Raw genomic sequence first — 12,857 nt, 5'->3', positions numbered from 1 at the left:
AGCAAATAAATTAAATAATAACTAAATGTTGTTAATATATTTACTACCCTATAACACCACACCAATAACAAAACACTTCCACATTTTAATTAATTTGTTTACCACAATTAACATAATTAATAATCAATGAAATATTATTATTAAAAAAACTAATAAACATTAGTTGACTACACACACTTTAACAGTATGATATCAACAACACACACCTAAATTAAACTCTAAAATAATAAAACACAATTTAAACGTATTTATAAATTGAAAACTATTACTATTAACAACTAATGAAGAAGTAATTAAAATGTAGTTAATACCCACTCATTACCCCTTTAAAAGTAAAAACAACAGACAAATAAATAAACAATTACCAAATATTCATATCAAATAATTAACATTAATTAACAACTATATACTAATTAATTAAATACAAATTACTTCCCACCCTTTACTCCTATAAACACACACCCAAAATAAATAACACAATTACCATAATCAATTACCAATTAATTATTTAAAATTAATTGACATCAAAGCATTAATTCATAAAATAAAAATAAATTACTTCCCACCCTTAATACCTATAAACACCACAACACACACCTAAAATTAATTACACAGTTACCATAATTAATTACCAATTAATTATTTAAAATTAATTAACATCCAAATATTAATTTTTCAATTAAAAATGAATTAATTCCCACCCTTAACACCTATAAACACCATAACACACACCTAAAATGAAGTACACAATTACCATAATTAATTACCAATTAATTAATTTACATTAATTAAACAACCAATTAATAATTAACTAATAATAAACCACTTTACACAATTAACACTATAACATCTCAAATAAACAAATATTAATAAATTAAAAATAATCACTAAATTTAATAGAATTAAATTACTTCTCACCCTATTCTCCTATAAACCCACAGTCCGCTACAGAACTAAAATACAAATAAAAAATAAAAAATAAGTACTAAAAATGTAACATATATTAAAAATACAAACAATTCTTATACTAAAAAACATATACGACATACATATAAAATATATACTAAAATACATAACATTAATAAACTAACAATATTTTTAAAAACTATATTTTTGCAAATGAAATTAAACATTTCGATATTTTTAAAATCAATACTACTTACCTTGAGTCGATATTCTTGACCATGATGTTCTTGCTGTTGATATTTCCGACCCACGAAATTTGCAACTCGATATTTGTGCAACTCGATATTTGTGATTCGATATCCTGTCTCTGCACCGTATACAATACTTGAACTTATACTAGAGGGGCATTTGGGCTGCTTCTTGCTTTTGATTGGATGACTATCTTGTCTATTCAAAGTCCCTGCTCCTTATTCAATGGCATCCCTCAATGTGATTTGTTTTTTGTTTGTTCCACCCTTGAAGTATTTTTGGTCTACTGAGGTTTTGATCAGATGAGATGTATCCTTCTACCACCTTCGCCACATAACTATTTTTCCTTTGGCATGCTTGTATTGCATTTGGCTTTTAGCAAAGATATGCATGAGTCGTCTTCTTTTCCACTTGTATGTTAACACCTTTTTGTTCTTTATCCCTTTGGGCCTCTTCCCTTTATCTGCTCTTTCTGTCCACACTGATCAGCTCTCTCTCTCCTTCCCTACCCTACCCTGCCCCACTCTTTCTCTTTCCCCAGTCACAAACTGGAACTTTTCTGCCCGCCCTCTTTTTCCTTTGTCCAGGCTCCTCATTCGAGTCTGGGCAGAGCAAAGGTAGTCATTCCTTGCCATGTTCCTCAGCCTGCCACTGCCCATTTTGTCTTCGTCCATGCATGTACAATTGTGGCACAAGCTGTTCCAAATTCGAACCCCATTCAGATGGACGAGTGTCCTCAAGCACCACGGTCGGTACATGCACCCCACCTTTCTTTGCAGTAACAGGTGAAACCACCTCTGAAGTGCAAAATGGCTGCAGCTCCTCTTTATTCACATGTTGACTTAAGAAAGCACACAGTTCAAGTTTAAACATGGATAACGCCATCATTGCCCCAAATTTCCTGCAGCCCAAGTCCAGTAGTCCTTAGTCCATAACAACACCTCATGACAGTTCTCTGAGTGAATGCCCCTTCCCAGCCAGGTTCTAGCACCTCTCCTGCTGCTTTTAGGTTGAGCCTTGCTGTCAAGTGTAGTTTGAGGCCCTGCTGCCTGTCCCGAGCTGCAAATGCTGTCTGCCCTCTGCTGAACGCATGCTGACCCATAGCTTGCTCCTCGTAGCCCTGCCTGATGGCATCCTAAGAGCCACCTTTGGCTATTGCGCTCCTTCTGCTGTCCCCGTCTTGCCTGAGCCCATTTGCAATCCGCGGCTGTGACACTTGTGTTCTCTGTGTGGTGGATGGCCCAATGGTGAAGACATATGACTCTTTGGGAGCCCCCCACGTCCTTTATCCTTGTGATACACCCAGGGGGCCACCAACTGATTGGTCGCTTCCAACCAAGCTGACCAATCAGCACCCCGCGTTATCCTAGGCTCACCTCTGCCCCCCTTTAGGGGTTTGCAGCAGGCCCCTCACCGGTTCAGCTGTGCCTCCGTGGCCGCATGCTGTATCCATGTATGCGACATGCAGCAATCTTGGCACTGTATAATTATGTTAATGAATGCTAAAAAGCGGTACAAAAGGGGGTGGTGATGGACGGAGCATCAGAACCAATCAAACACTCACACCCAGTCAGGCTGAAGACGGCTGAAATGCCAGAAACCAGTACTAGGAAGCTTGTTTCCGGTCCAGGGAAGGCATGGCTTGGCAGTTCGGGCTGGACTGTTCCCATGAGGCACAGGGTCAGACTGATTTGCATATGGCCATGTCTGAACTGGAGAGGCAGAGTGGGCTAAAGAACGGTGATGGATCAAACCCAGATCTGTTGACTGGGTGTGAGTGTTTGATTGGTTCTGATGCTCTGTCCATCACCACCCCCTTTTGTACCGTAATGAATGCTAAAAAAACAGAATTCTAAGATGACTTTCTCACCCTACTGACTTCACAATGCTTGGCCTTCCATTTGACAAGCACCGGTAGAGCCAAAATATGCTTGAATTTGGTTCGCCCTCTGGTGAACTAAATAAAACATTCTAAAAGTTGCTGTAGAGTAGATAATGTTCTTGTTTCTTTGTATATCTTGAAATGTATCTAACTTGAAAGGTGTATCCTGAAGGTTTTGCTTGCTTCTCTGACCAGGATTAACAACAAAAACACCATAGAAATTGGGAAAACAATGTAATAGATGTGGATCATTGTGTAACATGGTTTGCTGCATTACTGCATCACTGCTTATCCCAAACACAGCATTTCTCTTTGCAGAGTCTCATGCTCGCACTCTTGTCTTCAGTCATTTCTTTGTTTTGAGGCATGAGCTAAGACTGTATTCACAGGAGCACAGGCATGTGGCTCTAGTCCTGGTGGGAGATTAGGCAGCTTGGACCCAAGAGGGCAGCTTGAAATTCCACAAGATTGTAACCTTTGTGGTTCATCTTGCCACACATTAGGCAAACATCTTGTGACCAAACTTTGCTAATCTAATTCAGGCTTGTACTTAAATCGAGACAAAAGCATTAAACATGTTTCCTGCAGTGACAAAAAATAAAGGAAAAAAAAAAGAATTGTGTACTGTTAAGAATGCACATGTGAAACAAATGACTGTATGTGACATAAAATGTGAAGACTGAGTGCAAAATTCAGATGAAAAGTAGTCCATATTGAACTGCAATGGAAACACTTCTTTTTGGTAGATTGATTCACTAGACAGCCAATAGGATGAGGTGAGAGATGAGAGATGAATACTATTGTAGGCTGATCAGAAATGAGGCTGGCTCAAGTGAAAGGTATGAAGGGCTTACCCAAAGCTTTGCTATCAATATAGACCTAACAAGGGCATCAAGGGATGTTGCCATTGAGTCACTTGAGCCTTCCATGTCCAAGCTCCAGGATGCACCGAGCTTGTTGTTATCAGGGGAGAAGATCAGTAACATTTTACCAGCTGGGTTAGTTGCATCAGGGATTGATTTTCAGCTCTATAATATAGAGGTAGACAAAGGAGTCTTTGGGCCTGAGTTTGAGTTTGGCGGGTGGGTTGCTCAGTCACAAACAAAACAGATATCCTGTCTGCCGTATTGCAAGTTACATAGGATATAATGGACTTGTACTGGGGCAGACGGGATATCCGTCACGTTTGAGATGGAGTAGCCCCATCCACCAAATTCTAAATCAGACCATTTGTCTGTCTTTGGAGTCACTCACCAAATAAATACCTTTCTCTCTGCATTGTCCATTACTTACTGTGCTAATAACTTTTGTTACCATAATACCTACTACAGCATGGTGGAAGAGAATGCAACAAGTTTGCATTTCATGACACTACAGGGGAATGATCTCATACATTTTCCCTTACTTCAACACTGATCACTCTTCAGCATATTTGTTTTATCTTTGATGGTTTCTTGTTTTAGGAGTCATATGCCACCTACACAGATGCGCTGCGACTCATAGGGGAGCTGGTGAGCGTGATCGGAGCACTACTTATAATAGTTATAGAGGTATGTGGATGCCCTCACATGCAAACTTAGTTCTTCATGCTACTGTGTCTCGTTAATATATGTGCTCTTGTATCAGCTTCCAGATATTGTGCGTTTTGGGGCTGCCAGCTACTTTGGGCGAACCGTGTTGGGAGGACCTTTTCATGTCATCATGTAAGACTGAGCTTCCTTTTCACTAATCATTTTTTCAATCTTTTGTGTATCTATATTCCTTCATAAACATATTTCTATACTTTTATTTGCTCAGTTCAACAGTGCAAACAAATGTTTGGCATGCACCATCACCGCTAGGCTATGCTTCTTGTTGTGCTTTTTGTGCTGTGTCAGCAAGCCCATTGACATATTCAGAGATTATTTATTCATTGACAAGTAGCAGGACATAGAAGTAACTCATCTGGCTGATCTTCTCAAGGTGACTGTGGAAGATTTAGTGCCATGCCAGGATGGATCACAACTCATTGCAAACTCTCAGTCCACAACAATTAACGCTTCTTCCCAAACATGTTAGGAAAGCCCTTTATAATCTGATGAGTGTCAAAGGCATCCTGTTCCCTGCTTAGAGCAGAGACCACCTTCTGAACAAATTCCAATCTTTTGTCAAGAGCTAGTGAGTCCAGGAATTCTGAAGACCATGAACCTCAGCTCCCAAAGACACTTTAACACCTAGGGCCTTATTAGGATGCTGGATGGACCGCCACCGGCAGACCGTCGGTGGTGGCCCGCCTGACATCCAGGATAGTGGTCTGACCACCGCATTACGATGCCGTCGGTTGGACTGCAGCAGTCGGAAGGACAGACCGATGCCTCCAACAGCCTCAAGGAGCCTGTTTGGCATCTGTCGGATCATAATCTTTACAACGGATGTGGTGCCTGCACTGGCACTGATGTAGGCATTACTATGTCACTTTATGACAGTCTTTTCATAGCAGTCCCACTGACAAGGAAAGGAAGTCAGAAAGGGACTTGGGGTCCCCCTAGCAGTGCTCCCGTCCCCCATAGGCCTTCGCAATGTAGCCATGGGGGCACATGTGGTGCCTCCCCAAACATCCATGCACTTTTTGCCAGGCACCATATGGTGTGTGGCACACGGTCCATGGTTTTTTGCAAAAGGCCTTTTTCCCATTGCAGGTTGTGCTGCTGTCCTTTTCCAGGCCACAGCACAAGCCACAATGGAAAAAGACATTTTTCTGACCACTTACATGGCCGGTGTAACTGTCAACTAGATGTTGGGCAGTTCCATTCCCATGGTGGTGGCCGACCGCCATCATATTCAGGCCCCTAGACATCAAAAGCTAGGTCTGAATGGACATGGATTCAGGAACGTTTACTATTTTGGCACAAAAGGAGTTACCAGGAATGCTTAAAAACAAAAGCAGATCACAGGTTGGAACTGAGGCCCGGATCACAGTCCTAAAACATAAAAAAAATACTAAAAAGTGGGAGACAAACTTCTCAAAGCAAACACAGTTCCTCCTACAGTCTCTGAATGGCGAGTTGCGCACTCACTGGGCATCCAGAGTGGGTGAAGCTGAGACAAACGTAAATTGTAAGTTACTACAGCCAAAAGGGAGCAGTAGTATTTCCAGCACCACAGGTGGCCAATCACTGGTAATACCTCTCATAGAATATAATGGAAGAAGGGACATAAAAAACAAATCCCATATGAAATCATGGAAATTGCATTAAATTATTTAAATGAGCTAAAACATGAATACATTTAAATTAACTTAACCTACACCTGGATGCACTTTGATGATAATTGAACGAATAAGATTGATGGGGCTGACCGACAAAGGGAAATGATAAAATGATTGGATAAGTAGGGATAGCATGGATGAATGTCTCTGTATTCTATTAAAAATGAAATCCTCCAAAAAATGCTCAAGAAAAACGTTCATGAAATTAATGGGGGTTGAAATTAGACATTGCTGCCCCTATAGAGTTGTTGCTCTACTATTGTCGGCTCATCCAAACGAAGATGGACTCTTATAGCTAGGCTATACACAGCAATGTGTGTGAGAACCAGTTGAAGGTGTCAGCTGAAACGTGTCGGTCATTATTTGATTTGGATTTCTGCCGCATAAATATGCGGCGTTCACTAAAATGAATGGAATAATAATAAAATAAATATTGGATAATAAATCTTGGAGGTTGACTGTTTGCTGTGCCGATGCGTGGGTGGTCCATGGAGGAGAACCGCTTTTGAAGGCATCTGTAACGCGCCAACCCTTGGTGGGAAGCAGTGTTGCACTGGGATATGAGGAGCTAAAAAATTAGGAAGTTGCTGTAAGAGGACTGGAGAAACATGTTGTAGCCCCTGCTTGAAGTGAAATTGGAACAGCTCACCAATTGGGAGGGATCGGACCCCACGGAGGTAAGGGGCGCTGCTAGAACACATGCCAGAGGGGACGCGGTTGAGTTACTAGGTGCTGACCCGGTGGGTTCGTTTTCTCCATGTTATGAGGGTATTTTAAATATAACCAGAACTGAGCAGGTGTAGTCTCATGTAAGAAGGCAAAAATAGGCACTGGAAGGACGCGCGTACACTTGAAGCAGTAACGACTGAATGGTGTCAGATGGTCTGTAACCAATTGTCAATGAGAATATTGTTTGATGAAAAAGCAACAGGATGCAAAGTGAAAGGCGGATTAATGTGTAACTGACTGATTGTACACGTAAATATGAATAGTGGAAATATAAATGAATAAGGATTACGTGGAAAGCAGTGTAAGCAGAAGTGATTTGACAGTGAATGACCAGAGTCGAGAAACATTGAGCACTGCATTCAAAAAGAAAGAGTTGAAAACAGAGCACTTACAGTATTCCATGATGAAGGAGAGACAAGCAAAATGGAGAATAGGTGCAGAACGCACATTCCAGGAGGTGGTTAATGCTATGGGAAGTGAGAGTGCATCTAATGTCATAAACAAAACACCAACTCAGTTTGTAAGAGAGCTGGCAAAAGCGAGACTGGTGGAGGCGAATCAGTGGTGGAAAGATGAGTTCCCTTATATTTGGAATTTAAAGAAATCTCTAGAGGGTTGGTAAATTATGTTATTACCTATATATGAGGATATGGACGAAGACCTAATAGATGAGTGGTGCGGAAACACAGAAGAGTGTTCAGTGAAATAATGAGAACCCTAGTAAAATATGCTGAGAGGAAAGTGAATTTGCAAACAGCAAAGATTGAGGTCTTGAATAAGGAATTAGATCATTTTAAGGAGGATTCAGCTTTAAAGGACCTAATAGCGAGGATGGAAAAATCACTGTGAGAGTACGATGATGAAACTATGGAGCGCAAAGCTAGAAAATTCACTAGGTACAGGTTTGATTCCCAGTATGACCGGTGTACACCTTTGCAGGAACATTTAACAGTTTGAGGGTGAAAGAAAAAACACGTCCTCCATTGAAAAATAACCAAAGTGAAAGTGAAATAAGCTCTGAGGCTGGATCAAGTGCAGATGAAACCTCAACTGATAAGGTGGATTTTCACAGGGAATTGCTATTATTGAGGATGACCACACAACAAGGAGTACAAGAGAAGTATGAAAAAGAGATTGTAGAAAAAGAAGGGGCAAGAGGAAGAGGAAAGAACAGAGCCCACAAATAGGTTCAATGAAACTGGGCGAGAAAGAAAAGCCCCTTGTGGTGAATATTTCATCAATCATGCTCCATGCCAATCAGGAAAGATTACTTAACTTAGGTTTATCTTTTTTCACATCAGCATTACCTGATTTTACGGACTTGAGCATAGAACTATATGAATATGTAAAAAAATTGAAACTTCACAAGTATCATCAGATGAAACCCACGAAAAGTGGCAGTGCCATTCAAATGCAGTTGAGCCCTTCCTCTTTCAAAAATGTTGGTTGCTCCTGATCTTATTAACATATGGAAGTTTTAAATACTAATGTGGATGTACCATCCAATTTTAATAACAAGTTGAGAGAGGCATCGTGAAGTAACACCTTGAGAGATATGGGGTTTGAAACAGACCACCAAGAAGATTTGTTTCAGGAGTTGGTGATAGAGGGTTTGAATGACCTCTGAAATAAATGGCAGAATAATACTTAAAAGAGCAATTTTTCCTCAAAGAACTGGAAGGACATTAATGACTTGAAGAAAAATTCATCTTTGATCATAAGGTCCTCTGATAAAGGGGGAAACATCATCCTGATGGACCAGCAAACTTATCTATTGGAGGTCAGAAGACAACTGAGTAATAATGTACACAACACCTGTCTTGATAAAAATCCCTTAAGAGAATTGGAGGAGGAATACCATCTAAAACTGAGGTCATAGCATAACTCAAATCTTTTGAAATGAGAGGAATTCCAATATATGAAAAAGTGGAAAACTCTAAGGTCCCAACCACCTATCTCCTATCAAAAATACATGAATCGCTCACTAATCCACCATGCAGGTCTATAGTCACTTCAGTTGATTCTCTATTGGAAAACAGCTCGAGATATCTGGATTTGTTTTTACAGGAATGTGTAACTGGCTTACCATCGTATCTAAAGGACAGTATGGATGTTTTAAGAAAATTGTATCAAATCCCTTTGAAACAGGAATATTTTATGGTGACACTAGATATAGTCTCTTTATATACATCCATAGAGCACAGAAACGGAAATCAGGCATGTGCATACTTTCTGAGGGACTGTTCTATAGAATAGTATGATCACACACAAATGCTGCTGGAGATGTTGCCTTTCAAACAATGTTTTTATATTTAACAGCAAGTATTACTTACAACTACAGGGTACGGCAACGAGCACCTCATTCACCCCCACATATGTGAACCTTTTTATGGGGTGGTGGGAGAAGGAGGTGGCCAGGGCCCAAAAAAATTATAGCAGTACTGGGAAAATCATGATGTGGACCCAATTCATAGACGATTATTGTTTCCTATGGGAAGGCAGTGAGTGAAATTAATTTGCAGTTAACGAGTACTTGGAGCTACCTTCATTGTAACTTCTTGGATGTTGAAATAGAGGTGGTTGATGACACACTAACCACGAAAATACATAGAAAACCAACCTATTATATGCAAACAGTGGCCAGCCGGATGCTTTAAAATTTAGCATTTCTTATAGCCAAATGACGAGGCCTAAGAGAATATGTTTCACAGAAGACTTGTACAACAAAGAAATAGATGGCATGGTGAATAATTTCCACAAAAGAGGGTATCCTAATAGTGGCCTGGACGATGCTAGAAAAAGAGCCGGTGAGAAAACAAGAGACCAATTGCTATATTTCATTCAGTAACTTTATTTCGGCCACTAGGGCCATAAAAGTACATTCCTAAAAAAGCACTACAAACAGTAAAACACATAACAAATATATACACTTACGGTCATATATTACATATCTCAAGAATGGCTTTTTAAACAGAGATTCTCCAAACTTTGAAAGGATGTGAATTTGAAAGTGATAAGGTCCTCAAACATTTTTAAAACGCCCATCAGCTAAAAACACAAGCAAAAAATTTGACAAGTTTAAAATAAAAAATAAAAATATATATATATACATATAAACTGGGACAATGTACCCTAATTGTGTTTACATTAATATGGATTTACACATTTTCAACACTTAATTCTTCCCAAGGGTACTACTACTTTAACAAACCCTGCCGTATGTGCCACATAAGGTTTAAAAAACGTTATACAGCAAAAACAATTGGAGTGTGCGTATCATATTTTAGAACTCTATAGGCCTCTAAGCAAATCACATAGCCTAGGTTTTTACATAATTGTACTAACCAGCATTGGCGAGGCAGTAGGTATGCAGGGCAAAAGAACAGTACATGTATTTCAGACTCTACCTTGTAATTGCAAGCAGGACAATCACCCGTGTGCTCTTCGGACCATTTAATAGTATGTGCAAATAATGGAAGATTCTCTAGTCTAAACTGCACATACAGTTTCCTGTCTATTGGGGGATAAATCACATCCAGGAAGTGTTCCTTGCTATATACATCTTTTACTTGTAGGAACTCTACTGTCAACCTACCGCCAGTGGGACTTTCCTGTATGGACAGTAAGATGGATTGTCTGTAATGTTGAACTAGTTTCAACCTAGAAATCATTGCGCATGATGTCTCAGGTGTTCTCCAGAGGTCCACCCTAACTAGCCTTGAGGAGACATCCCTTATGTGACAGAGCCACGGTATTTTCTTGGTGGCAGGAATGGTCAGACTCTCCTTGAGCTCGGCTCTGTAAGTGGACAACTCCGGGGTCACCCACACCCGGCGCCAGAATGTGATGGGTCTAAGGGCAATCTCTTTGTCAATGGGCCTCATGCCCAAGACCATGCGGAAGGGTACAATGGGGGTACTACAGGCAAGGTCTAGTAGCTGCCTCATGAAATTGTTCTCCACCTTCATAAGATTAGAAGTAGAGCAATGCCCCCACGATTCCGCCCCATATAATGTGGCCCCCCTTGCTTGGGCTTTATATATTTCCACAACAGGGGCAGCTGGCTTGAATGCAGAGGTTCTGTGCAATTTCATAATAACCCCACTCAAAGTGCTCTGATAGGGTAACACCCAGATAATCAAATATCCTCACCCTTTCCAAGAGTGTGCCGTATAGGGAGGGATTTGGTTGGGTCATCTTGGGGCGATTGAAGACCATATATTTGGTCTTTATTAAATTAGCCTCCAATCCCCGCAACTTACAAAAGTTAGCAAAACCATCAAGGATGCGCTGTATACCCGTTGGCGATTTTAACAGCAAAAGGGTATCGTCCGCGAACATCAACTCGGGAACCTTCCCCGAGGCTAGCTTAGGGGCATCGTTATCCTTGATGTTTATAAGATTATCAATGAGCCCGTTGATATAGAGACAGAATAAAGTGGGAGCTAGAACACACCCCTGACGTACCCCCTTTTTAACGGAGAAACGTGAGGAGAGTTCCCCATGTTTTCCGCATCGTACTTGTGCATCATTTTTTGTGTGAAGCCTCACTATCACATTGAGAAGGTAGGGTGGAATCCCAAGGTCACTGAGCACTTTCCAGAGTTTCGCCATGGGTACGAGGTCGAAGGCCGACTTCAGATCAACAAATATTAGGCTGCCACCCTCTATAGTCACCGTTTTCTAGAAAAGTAGCTGTAACCTAAATATATGATCTACGGTTGCCATATTTGATCTGAAGCCGGCCTGGTAGGGACTTAGGATCTCCTCTTCCTCCATCCAACCCTGTAAGCGGTCCAGGAGGTTTTAGAATGATGTCAGTTAAGCTGATCGGTCTATAGTTTGAGGGTAGAAGAGAGCAGCCTTTTATAAATATGGGGACTATCTCTGCCGCACGCCAGGTATCGGGGGGATCCATGCCCTTCAGGATGGCATTAAATAGGGCGCACAAATATGGTACCCAAATTTTGGGTTCCTCCCGGAAGAGGTCTCCCAGAAGTTTATCTAATCCTGGCGCTTTATTACGATGAAGACTGTTGATAGTATTTCCAACTTCAATCATAGTAATCTCCCTACCTCCCTCGTGATGGAGCTCCAGGGCTAAACTGGGAATACCGGTGGTATCACTGTCGCCATCCTCAATGGCGTACAGTGACCCAAAGTGTATCTCCCAAGCTTAGAGCACTATGTTGGGCTCTAAGGCCGGTCTCCCTTCCCTATCGCCCGAGCTCACTATTGCCCAGAATGTTTTCAGATCTTTATCATTCAGAGCTATCCTGAGGTCTTCCCACATGTCTTATTCCCAGTTTTTCTTTTCCTGCTGGGTGGTCCCTTTGTACCGGCCCCTGGCAAGTTTGATATGTAGCCTGTCCTTCGCCTTCACCGCATCCAGTAGGACCTGTTTGGCTTTACGACAATAATCATTAAACCAGGAACTTTTGGGTCATTTATTTTCCCTCATCTATGACACCGGGTAGAATACATCTCTCACTTTTGTAGTTAGCTCCTTTTGAATTTTACCTGCCTTATCTAGATCCCGGATAAGAACCTCCGCAAGTGCTACCTCCCACATTTTAACAATCATTAGTATTGCTAACTGGTAGACTTTGGCCAGCTTTGGGGGAGAGTGATGAATATTACTCCATCTGACATTCCTTCTGCTGTTAGATAGTGTTAATGCACTAGGCTCATTTACCGGAGGGGGTGGCAAGTTAGAAACACCAAGATCCCCTGTTTTCAGGATCACTATCAGAGCGTTATGGTCAATATCCTGCCTCTGCTGGACATAAAAGTCCAGGACCTTTTCCCAGAGTCTGGTTTCCACCAAGATATAATCAAGCAAAG

General features: G+C 41.0%; 1 protein-coding gene across 1 annotated transcript in view; it reads left to right on the top strand.

Annotated features, from left to right (window-relative positions):
* Positions 1–12,857, top strand: part of LOC146813350 (transient receptor potential cation channel subfamily V member 6-like) — a 184,778-nt gene that overhangs the window by 137,970 nt on the left and 33,951 nt on the right. The window contains exons 9-10 of the mRNA XM_085620159.1: positions 4,501–4,587; positions 4,664–4,740. Coding sequence (XP_085476285.1) covers positions 4,501–4,587; positions 4,664–4,740 — 164 coding nt within the window. The remainder of the gene's footprint in view (positions 1–4,500; positions 4,588–4,663; positions 4,741–12,857) is intronic.

Source organism: Triturus cristatus, chromosome 7 (genome assembly GCF_964204655.1).
Source record: "Triturus cristatus chromosome 7, aTriCri1.1, whole genome shotgun sequence".
Lineage (NCBI taxonomy): Eukaryota > Metazoa > Chordata > Amphibia > Caudata > Salamandridae > Triturus > Triturus cristatus.
This window is presented reverse-complemented; position numbering and strand designations above follow the sequence as displayed.